The 13,870-nt window shown below is 41.7% G+C and overlaps 1 protein-coding gene across 2 annotated transcripts in view; it reads right to left on the bottom strand.

Annotated features, from left to right (window-relative positions):
* Window positions 1-2,523: 2,523 nt before the first annotated feature.
* LARP4 (La ribonucleoprotein domain family member 4) overlaps window positions 2,524-13,870 on the bottom strand; it is a 184,458-nt gene continuing 173,111 nt past the window's right edge. For both annotated transcript variants that reach the window (XM_030198258.1, XM_030198259.1), the window contains exon 16: window positions 2,524-3,122. In XM_030198258.1, the coding sequence (XP_030054118.1) occupies window positions 2,784-3,122 (339 nt within the window). In that variant the 3' untranslated portion in view covers window positions 2,524-2,783. The remainder of the gene's footprint in view (window positions 3,123-13,870) is intronic.

Below are 13,870 nucleotides of genomic sequence, written 5' to 3'. Positions count from 1 at the left end.
GAACACAGTTATATTGCGTATTTTTATTTTACAGAAGCAATGTGCAGTAATATACATTGCCTCATATAAGATGGCTCACACAATACAGATCTAGAAATCTAACACCCTTTAAAGAAGGGAAGAAAAAAAAAAAAGCTCTCTTGCCACATTCACCACATTTTAATTTCTTGAACTTTTAAAATTTCTAGTTTTGTACGGCTCTGGTTTAGAAAACCTCAAAAATCAGAATACATAAAAAGACTTGAATGGTTTGAGGATTTTATATAGACAGCCCTCTCAAAAAGGTAAAAAAAAAAAAACCTGTCCTGTGAGGAAAGGACTTTTTATAATACTTATTCTTCCTTTTACACTATACTGGTTTGTTACAGGCTAACAGCCTGCCTTAAACAAATTATAACAACTTTGGAAAAGTGATCCAAGGAACTGAAGTAATAAGAATTACTTTTAGGCACCTTCCAAGTATATTTCCTGCAGTTCCAAACAAGCTCAACATCTCCACTAGAAGTTTCTGTAATGCTGTAGGGAACAATAATGAAAGACTTCCTGTTCTGTATGTGTTAAAACTGCAAGGCATCTGTTTTCTTCCCTCCCAGCCATATGTGACTCTGAGAACTTTAAACTGGATTAATTCTGACCTACCCAAACATACCTTTATTGATTTAAAATGTAAATCATTGCCACATTACTTCTATGAAAAGCAACAAAAGAGTAAACTTAATACTCGAAATAGGTACTAGCGAGCCATTTTTCTAGCACGCCTGAGGTTGATTAAAAAAAAATACATAACAGTTTATCATCAACCTGCTTTCTGAGGAAGAGACAGATACTTAAACTATTTAGATATACAATTAAAAAAAAATTAACCTTTACAACATTGCTAATTCATTCTAGTCACATCTGTGATAATTACTGACATTGTCCCTCCAGTGAAATGTGCCCAGTCCTTGTTTCCAAAATAAATATTTAATCAACATTCTGTACCAGGATTTCTAGATTTGTTTTTCCAACAGATTAAAGCAACATTCCTTTAAACATAATTTTAAAAATGTTAACATCCTATTAAGATTTTTAGTGCACTTTGTTACACCAGTTGCATTGCCCTGTCTCCCTAACTGCTCCTGCTCTTCCTACTTGTACTACCAGGTCATTCTGCCCGGCATCTGCTGCAGTGCTGTTGCTACTTGGGCTCCACCTGTCTGGATACAGTGTAGAAAGAAGATTAAACAGAATAGCTATCCAACTGCAGCAGAGGCAGCACTTGGAGGTGATTCACAGCATGTTCTAACATGAGGAGAAAACGAGGGAAGCAGGAACAGTAGGGGAAAGGACAGAGATTAAGTGTGGCAGAAATGGGACAAAACAAAATCCTAGCTGATTTTGTTCAGGGTTTTTTTTAAATTTAATCTGGGGGGGGGGGGGGGGGGGGGAGGAGACACCAAAAGGTTAAAGCAAATTTTCAGGTATGCCTCCAAAGTGCCTCCAATTCAGGACAAAAATTGATTCTTTAACTTGAGGTTAGTTTGTCCTTCTCTTGATTTCACTATACAACACTGCAACAACCTTCTCATTCAGCCCACTATAAACCAAGTCTGTATGGGAGGAAGGAAAGAAGCTGGTAGATGGCTAGATCAGAGGTACAAAGACATCTCCAAACTGGAGTATGCTGCAGGGGAACTGGCATAACAATCCCCATCTATTGATTTATTTTACAATCCTCAGTCATTTATTCCTTTCCCCAGCCACAGAACACCTCACCTCTCTACTTTCACACAGCCCACAAATCTTTAAACTGTCACCATTTTATATATGAATAGTACAAACATTCATAATGAAAAAGCAGAGAAGAGGGTAGAGGGGGGAAACAATTCAATGATTTAAACAAATTCTCTTAATCTTTCTAAATACAATATGATTTAGCATGTGCTGGGAGACTGTACAATTTGATCTTCAGTAAAATCATAAGATAAAAATGGATTTTAGCAACTGAAACATTAGTAAATTAAAAAAAAAAAACCAACAACTAGATTTCAAGTTATGTAATAGAATGCTAGATCACTACATTTATGAGTTTTGTATTTTTTCTCATTATCTTCACTGTTCCTGGACTAAAGGCATGACAGTCTGCCAAAAAAGCGCCCATCTCAGGTCTAGGACCAACTTTGCAATGCCAAAACAGCAGCACACACACCACCTTTTCAGCAAAAAAAAACCCTTTAAATATATATTGAAAAAAAAAAAAAAAAAAAAAAAAGACACGCCTCATTTCTCTCTACTACAAGACTACTTAATTTTTGCAAAAATATTTTCTTCTTTAGCCTGTTACTCCTCCTCCAGTGAGAGTCACATAATTATATAAATTTTTTGGCTAGTTCATATTTCTAGCCCCTAACATACACACACACAAAAAAATCATTTTAGGCAGCAAACCTTTGCAAATTAAAACATTAAAAAAAATTTAGAAAAATTATTGTGTGTGTGTGTATATATATATATATATATATATATATATATATATATACACACACACACACACACAAACACACTTGCGCATTATTTTCTCTCTGGACTGGAACTCTTTCAGCATATTTTTCAAAAACCATGGTTTTTGAGATGAGTTCTTGGGGTGGGGGAGGAACCTTTTCCCCTCCACCTAAAATTTCTCATGCACAGAAATCCCATATTCGATACATATCGCTGCCAGGTGATTTCTGGTATAGTTTCATGTGACATCCGCTGCTTTCCAGCCCCCAGTTTTGAGTATGAAGACCAAGGCTGATCAGTTTTTACTTTGGTGACCGAGGCGCCAAGTTCTGCTCCCTGCCAATGATGCGGCTGGCTCCCTGAGGTGAAAGCCTGTGCCCCAGTGGCCGCCTATGTTCCCTGAATTTCCCAGCAACACCTCGTGTGTTTCCATTGCCCCGAAAACCAGGTGAGTCCTTGCCTCTGCCTTCTATCTTCTCATGGGGCTTATCAGGTGGTTTCTCAGGGGTACTGTTCTCGTCAGTTTTAGGAGGTGGTGGGCTTATATTGGAGCGTAGCTCTCTAAGTGGCTGGATGGGGGCAAAGGCTGGCTCCTTGGGTGGCTTCTGGCAGACTTCAGCGTAGCTCAGCTTCCGTGGTTCCTTAAACCAGCATATGAAGAAAAAAAACAAACATTAATTCACATATTGTAGTCACAAAAATACAGTTACAAATGTCATTGGGTGCCTCATACAGAAAATTAATAAGGTAACCCATTTTGCCTCTTTTATTGCACACTAATCACAAAACTGATGGGGGGGAGGGGGAAAATCATATGGCTTAGTGCTAGAGCATAGTATACGGAATTTGAATCTACACATTTAGACAGAATAAGCATGCTGCTTTCATCCTTGACAGGGGAATGTTCCTCTTCCTGAGGCGAGGGCTCCACCTCAGAATTGGAGCTGAGGCAATTGGGATCCAAAAGGTCCCCCAAATCTCTAAGAGTAGGTTCCATCATCACACGAACCTCAGAGGAGCCCTGGTTACAATAGTGATGCTTGGCCCCCAGGGAGGGGTCCCCTATGGGATCCTCCAAGGGGTAACCCAACACAAAAAGGGATGCAGTCTCCACTGTCTGAGCCTGCTTAATCAGGATTATAAACAGGGGCCCAAATGGCTCAGTGGTCTCATAAGGAACCCCTTCCTCCCAGTGGCCAGGTCTACGGATGATAAAGAGAACACCCCCCCCCCCCCCAAAAGCGGGCTGTATAAGCTCCTTGCTGCAAAAACTCTGCAGCAGGAGAAAAAACTATGGCAAGCAAAATGGCCACTGTTCCCGCCAAAAACATGGGTCCTGTTGTCTCAGAGCAAGGATCATTCACAACACCCTGGGTGCCCTTCCTCCACCCCCGACCATTTCTGACAGAGGAAATGGTAGGTCTGACAGCGCCTGCCAACTGATCCACTGAGACCTGCCAGTCCACTTGGGCTGGTTGTGATCTGGGACTGTAGCGATTGCACCATCCACCTATTTTACTCCTCTGTATATATATATATATATTTTTTAATTAGCTGTACTCTATAAACAAGGGAATAGATCTAAACCAGGCAAATCTATCCAATCTTATTTACCTAGAGCTCACCATTGGGAAGGACTTGTGACATGGATCCGGGAACAGGCTGTTAGGCTCAACCAATTTATGCGGCACCTGCTTGCATAACTGGAAGCTAGGCCAGGAGCACCAGACTGAACAACCTACCATCTGCTGGAGGTAGAGAAATACTGGAATTTTCCAATCAGCATCAGCCCTCCTTATATCAGTGATGTCACAAAAAAAGTTCAGTTTCTCTACCTCCATCTGCTGGCAGGAAAAGAACACCTGCTTGTTCAGGATAGTACAGCCCAGACACTAAGGAATGACCATTTTAGCAGCCGCCCTCTGGACTGACTCCATCCTGTTTACATCTTTTTGAAGGTGCACTCTTCAGAACTGTACACAGTAAAAATAGGGTCTCATCAGAAATCTATACAGAGCCATTATTCTTCACCTCCTTCCTGCTGGCCATTTCTCTCCCTATGCACCCAAGTATCTTTCCTGCTTTTTGTCATTACCTTTTCTACCCATTCGGCCACCTTAAAATCATCATGGAGAAATTAGATCTTATCTGCTAATTTCTGTTCCTTGAGTCTCCCCAGACTGTCCATGAGTGGGAATGTGCCCTGCTGGTAGAAGGGCACAAACCCACTCATTGGTAATGGCCTGGAGAGATAACGAAATATTATCCCCAAATCCTGTTCTTTTGTGCACAGCTTGTTCTCCTGAACTTTAGTGCAGCATTCCCCCCATGCATAATCTCACCTGAGTCACAATCTCCCACATTAACCCCCCCCCCCCCCACATGCCCCAAGTTTAGCTTCTTTCCCGCAGGGCTGTGGAGTATGAAACAATTTTGGGTAGAGTCAGTTGGTAAAAATGTACTGACTCCCATCTTCAAAATAAAAAAAAACAAAACTTTTTTTTGTTTGTTTATATGGTTAAATTTATCATTTTATATTCATTCTACTTTTTCCAGGGTCATCAATACAAATTCACCAACCTGATGTGCAGTGGGGTACTAGCTTGTTTGCCACCCATGATGTGTCAAATAGCCCTTAACCAAAAGGAAAAACTCTCAAGGGGCTCTTTGTATTTCTTAAAATGGATGCCTGCACACGTCACTATTTTGCCACCAATGTCCGATTTGTTTGCAACAAGAAGTAAACAGTTACCAGGATAATGGCAGTAAAAGACACAGCTAATCTACCAGCAAGTTTCTCTAGCTCTTACTGCATAAGGTTCTGCAAGATTATGAACTTAAAGAACAAGTTCTATGTATTGTAACTGAATGCTTCAAAGATGCTAAGTATAATTAAACTAATGAATGCAGACAATAAAAGTGAACAGCTAGAACACTTCAGAGATACAGGAATTTTTGGAATTGAAAAGCATGCTCCTGCAACTGAGGAACAAGTTGCTAACGTAACAATAATGATCTTTTAGATGATCTTGCTGCAGCCAACTCAACACTCTCCCGAATTCAGCACATGTGCTGTGTTCTGCACACCTGCAGCTGGCAATAAATCTGCAAGGAGGATATGATGCTGCTGATTGGCAAGGTGAGGAAAGTAGTTATTGCTGCCAGAACACTAAAGCTGATTCCATTTTGAAGAGATGACATGGAAAAAGGGCAATTATTCATCAAGCCACATGCTAGGGCAGTACCTACTTAATGATTCAGCATTTGCTTGATCTGAAACACTTTTCTTGTGGACATGGCCAACCCTCAAATGACGCTAACGGAAAGTCAGTGGACACAGGTGACAGAATTGGAAGAGTTGCTTTGTCACCCATTTACAGTGTCTTAAAATTACAAGCTGAGGATTTAACTCCAGGTATATTCTTGAAGGAGTGGAAGAATCTGTCCCAAAAATGAGGGTTAATTGTAAGTGGTAATTTCTGCTTCAATGAAATGGAGCAGCACAATTATTAGAAAACTAGTAAAAAAAAGGCCCATTTCGGGAAAACAAATGAAACGGGCGCTAGCATGCTTTTTTTTTTGTGTTTCACATTAAGGGATATAAATGTTTTTGAAAAAGGGGAGGGGCAGGGGAGAGGGAGGGGTAAGAGGGGGGTCCTCACAGCAGTCACTCAGACTCTCTATGTATAACACTATGTCACACACAGATAGTAAAAACCTATCCCCATCGTTGTACATAAAGTAAATTGACATGTATTATTTTCTGAAGAATATTTTGTTGTTATACTTGCCTGGTATTAGAAAGCAGTAGGATCATGTACAGCAGATTGTGGAGTAGTGCAGGCAACGTTGTCCTAATCGCAGTGAATTTAGATGTGAAACAGGTAGTGGGTAAATACTTCGTTGAAGCAGTAAGAAACAACACTTTTAAAGCAAGTAAAAAACAATGAATGAGCGGTTGTTTTAGTTTCATTCCTTTTTTTGTTTGTTTAGGTTATTTAATGTAGTGAGGCAAGTGATTTGCAAGCGCAGTGAAAGTATTGTAATGCCCTCCATTCTTGTATTCGTTTCACCGGTAGTTGTGTTTTTGTATTTAGCGGGCCCACTGAATCGCGGGAAAAGGGTACTGGGAAGCTGTTGAGAACGGTAGGCAGCAGGGCCAAAGGACAGCAATATTGTCTGCGCTATACCCCCTCCACGCAATATATTCGCCGGTAATAGAACCGCACCTGTGTTATAGCAGGAATGTTTTCCTCCTCGTGGCAGCGATGTTTCTGTGACTCCTTCTGCTGCTGACGCTCCTCTCCGACCTCCATTGTATATATGTAGCTGGTTGCGATTGGTCCGAATGCTTCTGACGTGTGTTGGAGTTGCCTGGTAACCCTAGTTTTGATAGGTTCCTGGTGCATTTCATGTGGCATTCCGTTGCCTGGAAACTGGTTTCCCATGCATCCCGTCTGATAGGTTCTGCATCACTTTGTCCTCACGTCATTACGTTTGACGCGAGTGCGGGGCAAATTCACTTGGGGAGAGAGTTGGCTACACCCTTACAAATTCACAAACCCTTGAGTGACGTCACGGAGTGGCTTCAGAACATTGGAGGTGCATTTTATTATAGTATCTCGCAGTGCGTGGGGGGGGGTAGCTTCGGAGGGCGGTGGAACTGGCGATTGGCTGAGCGTCATAGCCCCGCCCTCCACGTCATCACGTTGTGATGCGAGGGCGGGGCATACACATGGGATCTTGCAACTACAAATTTGCATTTAGAATGTTGGGGTTGTGAATTGTGTGTGGATGGGGCGTGGCTGAGGGCGGGTCTATGAGTGAGAGTGAGTGGTGCTGACAGCCTAGAAGACTACAGGGCTTCAGTGTTTCCCTGCCACACAGTGAGGTTCTGAACGTTGGAGGTGAGATTATTATATAGATAAGATTCTTGTGGCAGCTGTTTATGTAGGTCCAATGTAACGGATTCTTCCGGATAATGAACAGCTGACTAAAGGGAAAGCTGCTCTGTGTGAAGTCACAGTTGGGATGAATGGATTGCAGGAAATGTTAGGAGGAGGAAGGAGGCTGAAGACATTGCAGCACTATCAACAACTGAGGTTGAATTTGACAAGGAGAAGTCAACAATGCATCTGAAAGGCGATGGGATAATTCCAATTTGTAGCCTTCCCTCACCACATCAAGAACTCACTGATGGGAAATGGTACAAGTCCACTCCTCAGAAAATGTGGAAAGCCAACCTATCTACTGCATCTAGGAATGAACTACAGACTTCACTGTGGGCTTCTAGAAGTTCCTAAAAACTTTTCACGCTGGGAATCTTTCCTGCAGTTGAAATGAAAGGAAGATTACTTGTTCTGCATTCTAGAATGCTGAGAACCAGAATATTCTCCTAGCTTATAAAAGCTTCACATCCCTGAAGCGTGCTTTACTTTGTAGTGCTCTAGATGTAGCCCTCTGCTGTCCTCCGGCAATCTCAGAGGTCTTGTTTCGTCACGATCCTTAATCTTCTCCATACCTTCACCAAAAGTATTTTCCCCTAAAGGGAAGATGGCCGATATGAGTCTTTGAAGCTATTATATCTGCTGACCAATTACACAACCACAGGAATCTTCTGGCAAAAACTAAGTATGACAGACTTGGCGGAGGTTGCTGATGCTTTTTTTTTTTTTTATATTTGAATCATTTTATTAAGTTTTCAAATTTTACAAGCTTAACACTTGCAACAGGAAAAAACAGATTAAATAATAGCTGGAAATTAACAAGTAATATTGAATTACAATATACATAAGAAAATCTTTTGCCCTCTTGTATTAGACCACCATACAGAGAAGGCTAATCCATATATCTCAGGAGACAGTTTTAAACAAAGAAATATATAAAAGCAATTGCTTAACACTAAATCCACTTAAATTTTCTTATTTAATAAACCCATGGTCAAGTTGCTTTTCCCAACTAGGTTTGTAATACTTGTTTCTGTTCGATAAATTGCTTTAAATGTTCAGGCTTAAAGAAAAGATATTTTATCCTCATATATTTAACATTGCATTTGCAAGGATAGTTTAAATTAAACGTTGCACCCAAAGCTACTGTAGCAGTTCTTAAAGCTAAAAATTCCTTCCTCCTAAGTTGGGTCTGTTTAGTCACATCTGGGAATACCCAGATCTTCCCACCATAAAATGGTACTTGTAAGTTCTTTAACGCCATTTTTCTGACTGCTTCTAAATCCTGATGGAAAATAAATGATATTAAGAGTGTTTGTCTTTCCATTATAACTGTTGATAGGGAAGTTTCTAATAATTCTGATACATTCAATTCTCCTTGTGGTTGTGCAATCTGTTGTTCTTCCTCTTTATTCTTTTTCGTTGGTAAATAATATATCTTGTTCAGGGGTGGTATATTTTCAGGCAAAAATTTTAAATTTTCAACCAAATATCTTTTAAAAATTTCTTGAGGCGAATAAACTGATGTTCTTGGAAAATTTAACAACCGGAGGTTCAATCTATGATTATAGTTTTCAAAAGTTTCCAATCTATTGAGTATCAGAGTGTTATCTTTAATAAATTTCAGTGAAATTTCTCTCAGTTTTATATTCTCTTCCGTTATAGAATTTACTCTCTCATTTATTTCTATTTTCATCTTTGCAAATGCATCAGTCAATTCTTGAACATTTTTCGATAAAGTTTCTACTTTACCCGTGGAAGTTTTCACAGCTTGATCCACACTCTGGAGCGTTTCCCAAATAGCTTCCAGAGAGACCTTCGTCAGAGAAGCCTTAGTTGTTCCTGTTCTCGACGCCATTACGGCGGTTACAACCTCAGTTGGAATTGAGGTGTCAGCTGGTAACCCAGTGGTAGAGCCCCGACACGGCGCTCCTAACTCAGACTTGCGGTTCAGGAAAGCTTCGTCCCCGCTGAATACAGCTGGTTGCGGAGGTGGGGGTCTAACCGGAGGGGACAACGACGTGTCCTGCCCCTGAATCTCGGCGTCTCCTTGCACCGTCGAGTCAACGGGGTCTCCGGTCACTATAGAAGTGGATTGCCTCGTTATGAAGCCCTCAAGAGTTTGCTGGATCTGCGTTGATGTTAGTGTCGGCGGGGCTCCGACTCTAACGGCTCCCTTCCTCTTATGCGGCATATCCGCCAAGAAAAACAAAAGCAGGTAAGACTTTTCGCTACTAAAGCAAGAAAAAAGAGGGTATTTCTAGCAGACTGAGGTGATTCATTCACGAGGGATCGTTCGTGCCGCCATCTTGATCAGCCACCCAAGTTCAGGTTGCTGATGCTTTATATGATCTCATCAGAATACATTCCAGATTCCAGGTGAGTTGATTCTTTTGGCCTTTGTCCTCTGCTGAATCCCCCACAAGCTAAATCCAGCACAGACATGCTCTAGACATGTAAAGTGTCACAAACCACTGCTTGAAGTCCTAAGGTTGCCACTTCAAACATCTGCTTGAGGACAGACTCCAAACTATGGTCCTAAATGTTCAAGGGCATTCAACTGGTATGGCAGCCTTCTCAGTAACTGTCATCTTCAAGGCATCTACCATCTTTGGTAACAAATTTTTCCTTCTCCTCAGAAAGAAGAGGGTAAAGTTTACCCAGCTCCCAAGGCCTGTCTCAAGAACATCCTGATGCACAGAAATGAAAAACTGAATAGCCTGATGGATATTAAACATCTTTGTGGGCTTGCAGATCCTCTCCAGTGTGGGATCTCCAGGCAGGGCCGGTTTTAGCAAGTGTGGCCTAGTTTGGTGGGGTCCCCCACCTAGCCCCACCCCCCTATTGATAGGAGAAGAAACCCAAGAAAGACATGCAAACAAACAAAAAAACGATGTTAATCACCAAGATACATTCTTCTGACATTGCCAAATGCCAACTATCACTAACATGTGCTGTGCTGCCTGCAAGAGTCGTATCACAGTAAGAACAAGAGCTGAGCTGACTAATCTGCAATTACTCTCCTCAGGCTAGGTCCGCTGATGATGGAACTTCCCTCTGCTGTAGCCCACCCTTGAGGAAGAAGGAAGTTACATCAGACGGGTGTGGGCCACGGCAGGCAGAAGTTCCAACAACAGTGGGCCAGGCATCAGGACAGTGACTGTGCCGGGTGTGGTGCAGGGAATCTGGCAAGTATGCAGGCAGCGGAGGCAATTTGCAGGAGTGGGGATGGGCAGGACAGGGGTTCTCAACTTGTGCAAAATTCATGCTGGGGACGTGACTGGCCGACCACGACCACAGGGCCCCTGTGAGCGCGAGGCCCTGTGCGGTTGCTCCTGTCTAAGACCGGTCCTGTCTCCAGAAGTAAATTACTCCTGTGAGGAGGATTCAGAAATGAAGGCTACTGAAGCTTGGGAAATTGCTCCTGGTAATTCTTCTCTGTGGAAAAGTTATACAACTGAAGGGTCATTCCCATCAGCCAAAGAAATCTCTTTTCCTTTTTCTAAAGGATCAAGGAGAGCAATTTCTCTGGTACACAGGTTATCAATAGAAATCAAACAAAATAAAACATGGAAAAGAAAATAAGATGATACCTTTTTTATTGGACATAACTTAATATATTTCTTGATTAGCTTTCAAAGGTTGCCCTTCTTCGTCAGATCGGAAATAAGCAAATGTGCTAGCTGACAGTGTATATAAGTGAAAACATTCAAGCATTACTATGACAGTCTGACAGGGTGGGAGGATAGGGGTGGGTAGGAGGTATGCATGGGGACATCAAAGCATATCATTGATATTCTAACAGGATGGGTGTGGATAGGTGAGGGGTGGGGTGATCAACAGAGACATACAGCTTTATGGTTTATAATGGGCTAGGAACCCCAGATCCTTGTTAAGTCCTTTCTGTTGGGTGTTAAAATATTCAATCATTCTGACTTCAAAGGTCTTACGTTCTTGTATGGTTTTAAAGTTACCTTTCAGGATTCTCACTGTGAAGTCACTGGTACAGTGTCCTGGTCCTGTAAAATGCTGACCAACAGGTGTGGGAACCCTACTGGCACCAGTATTGTTCATGTGATGTCTATGTAAAATTGAATCTTGTCTTAAGCATCTGGCCTGTTTCTCCAATATAGCATCCTTCGTTACATTTTTTACACTGAATGATATATACCACATTGGAAGATGAGCAAGTGAAAGATCCCTTTATGTTGAATATATTTCCTTTGTGGATGACTTTGGGGTCCTGTGAAATATTTTGGCATAGTTTGCAACTGGATAAATCACAGGGAAGTGTGCCCTTCTGTTCCTTTTCAGACTGTGATAGAAGTTTACTTCTGATTAGCTTGTGTTTTAAGTTGGGTGGTTGTCGGAAGGCCAGTACTGGTGGGGATGGGAATCTCTCTTTCAGTAATTCATCCTCCTGGAGTATAGGCTGTAGATCTCTTATGATTTTCCTCAGTTTTTCCAGCTCTGGATTCTGTCTGTGGATTTTTTCTCCTTGTACTGTAGCAGATTCTCCCTGGGTGTTTTGAGGGAGGAGGCAATATTCTTGGAGATTATTTTGGGGTTGTAGCCTTTCTGTTTGAAGGATGCAGTCAGGCTTTTAAGGTGTCTGTCTCTGTCCCCTGGGTCAGAGCAGATACGGTGGTATCTTGTGGCTTGGCTGTAAATGATGGATCTTTTTGTATGTGAAGGATGGAAGCTGGAGTTGTGGAGGTAGCTGCATCTGTCTGTAGGTTTCTTGTACATAGATGTTTGTATACAGCCATCACTGATTGAGACCGTGGTGTCCAAAAAATTGACTTTTTCTGGGGAGTAGTCAATTTTGAATCTGATTGTAGGATGGTATGTATTGAAGGCAGAATAAAATTGTTTCAGAATTTCTTCACCCTCCATCCAAATCATAAAAATGTCATTGATGTACCGGTAGTATTTTAGAGGTTTGGTCTGGTGTGTATTCAGAAATGTCTCTTCCAGCTCAGCCATAAAAAGGTTGGCATATTGGGGTGCTGTCCCGGTGCCCATTATTTGTAGATAGATATCATTGTTAAAGCGGAAGTAGTTGTGAGTTAAAATGAATTTGATTAATTTTGTAATAGTTTCTGGTGAGTATTGATGGTCCAGTGTGGATTTTTTTTAGGAGTCTTCCACATGCAGCTATGCCATCCGCATGTGGAATGTTGCTGTGTAGTGATTCTACATCCATCGTAACCAGAAGGGTGTTAGGTGGTAGTTGCTTGATATTTTTCAATTTATTCAGAAAGTCTGTGGTGTCTTGTATGAAGCTGTTAGTTTTGTGTACGAGAGGTTTCAGAATTCCCTCTATGAATCCAGATATTTCTTCCGTGAGTGTGCCAATACCTGATATGATTGGTCTGCCAGGGTACACAGGATACTGGCATAGCCAGCAGCAACATCGTTCAAAATTTACAATAAAACTTCTGCATTATCAGGCAAACCCAATCTCTGTTTTTTTAGCCTGAGAAGAGACAACCAAAATGACAGAGCTATCAGGACCTGCAGAAAGAAGGTATCCTTGAGACTGATGTAAAGGGAAAAAAACTGAAGCAGAAGGATAAATTCTGGAGCAACACCATAGTGCCATTGCTATTCCCCTGAAATCCCTCAAGGGATATGCTGAAAAGGTTGCACAAAGCTGCTGAGGAAATGAACCCATCGCTCCTCCTCCCAGCAGTCAAAGGTGGTTACAAACACAACCCAAGCCACAAAAGATTACCTCCAGGAAATATGCCCCTTGGCAACCTTTTTCTTTGAAACGTACCACACTACCCCCCCCCCCCCCCCACACACACTCAGAAAAGAATGTATAATTAAATCCCCCCTCTGTAGTGTTCTGGCCCCAGGCTGGAGAACCGAGAACTTAAGGCAGAACTCCCATGGCATAACGTTTTCTAGCACCACAGTATGAACACAGCTAAACAGTTTTCATGGAGCCTCCTTTCAAACGTTAATAAAATCAAAACCAAATATTTAGTTTTGAAGCTACACCCCCCACACCAGAGCCCATCAGATACAGAAAAACATTATATATATATATATATATATATATATATATATATATATATATATATATATATATATATATATCTGTTTTTCTGTATCTGATGGGCTCTGGTGTGGGGGGTGTAGCTTCAAAACTATATATATAAAAACCCAGTGCCACTCCTGAAACTGAAAATAAGCTTTCAAAGACTCCCCAGAGGAGAATCGGCAGGAGCTCCTTTCTAAGCAACTACCCTTGCAGGTCTGAAAGTAACTGAGAGGGGCAGGAGTGTGTGTGTATACATAAGTAAAGCCACACTGGGAAAAGACCAAGGGTCCATCGAGCCCAGCATCCTGTCCACGACAGCGGCCAATCCAGGCCAAGGGCACCTGGCAAGCTTCCCAAACGTACAAACATTCTATACATGTTATTCCTGGAA

This window comes from Microcaecilia unicolor, chromosome 3, assembly GCF_901765095.1.
Source record: "Microcaecilia unicolor chromosome 3, aMicUni1.1, whole genome shotgun sequence".
Classification (NCBI taxonomy): Eukaryota; Metazoa; Chordata; class Amphibia; order Gymnophiona; family Siphonopidae; genus Microcaecilia; species Microcaecilia unicolor.
Note: the sequence above shows the minus strand (reverse complement) of the source record. Positions and strands in the feature narration are given on the sequence as shown.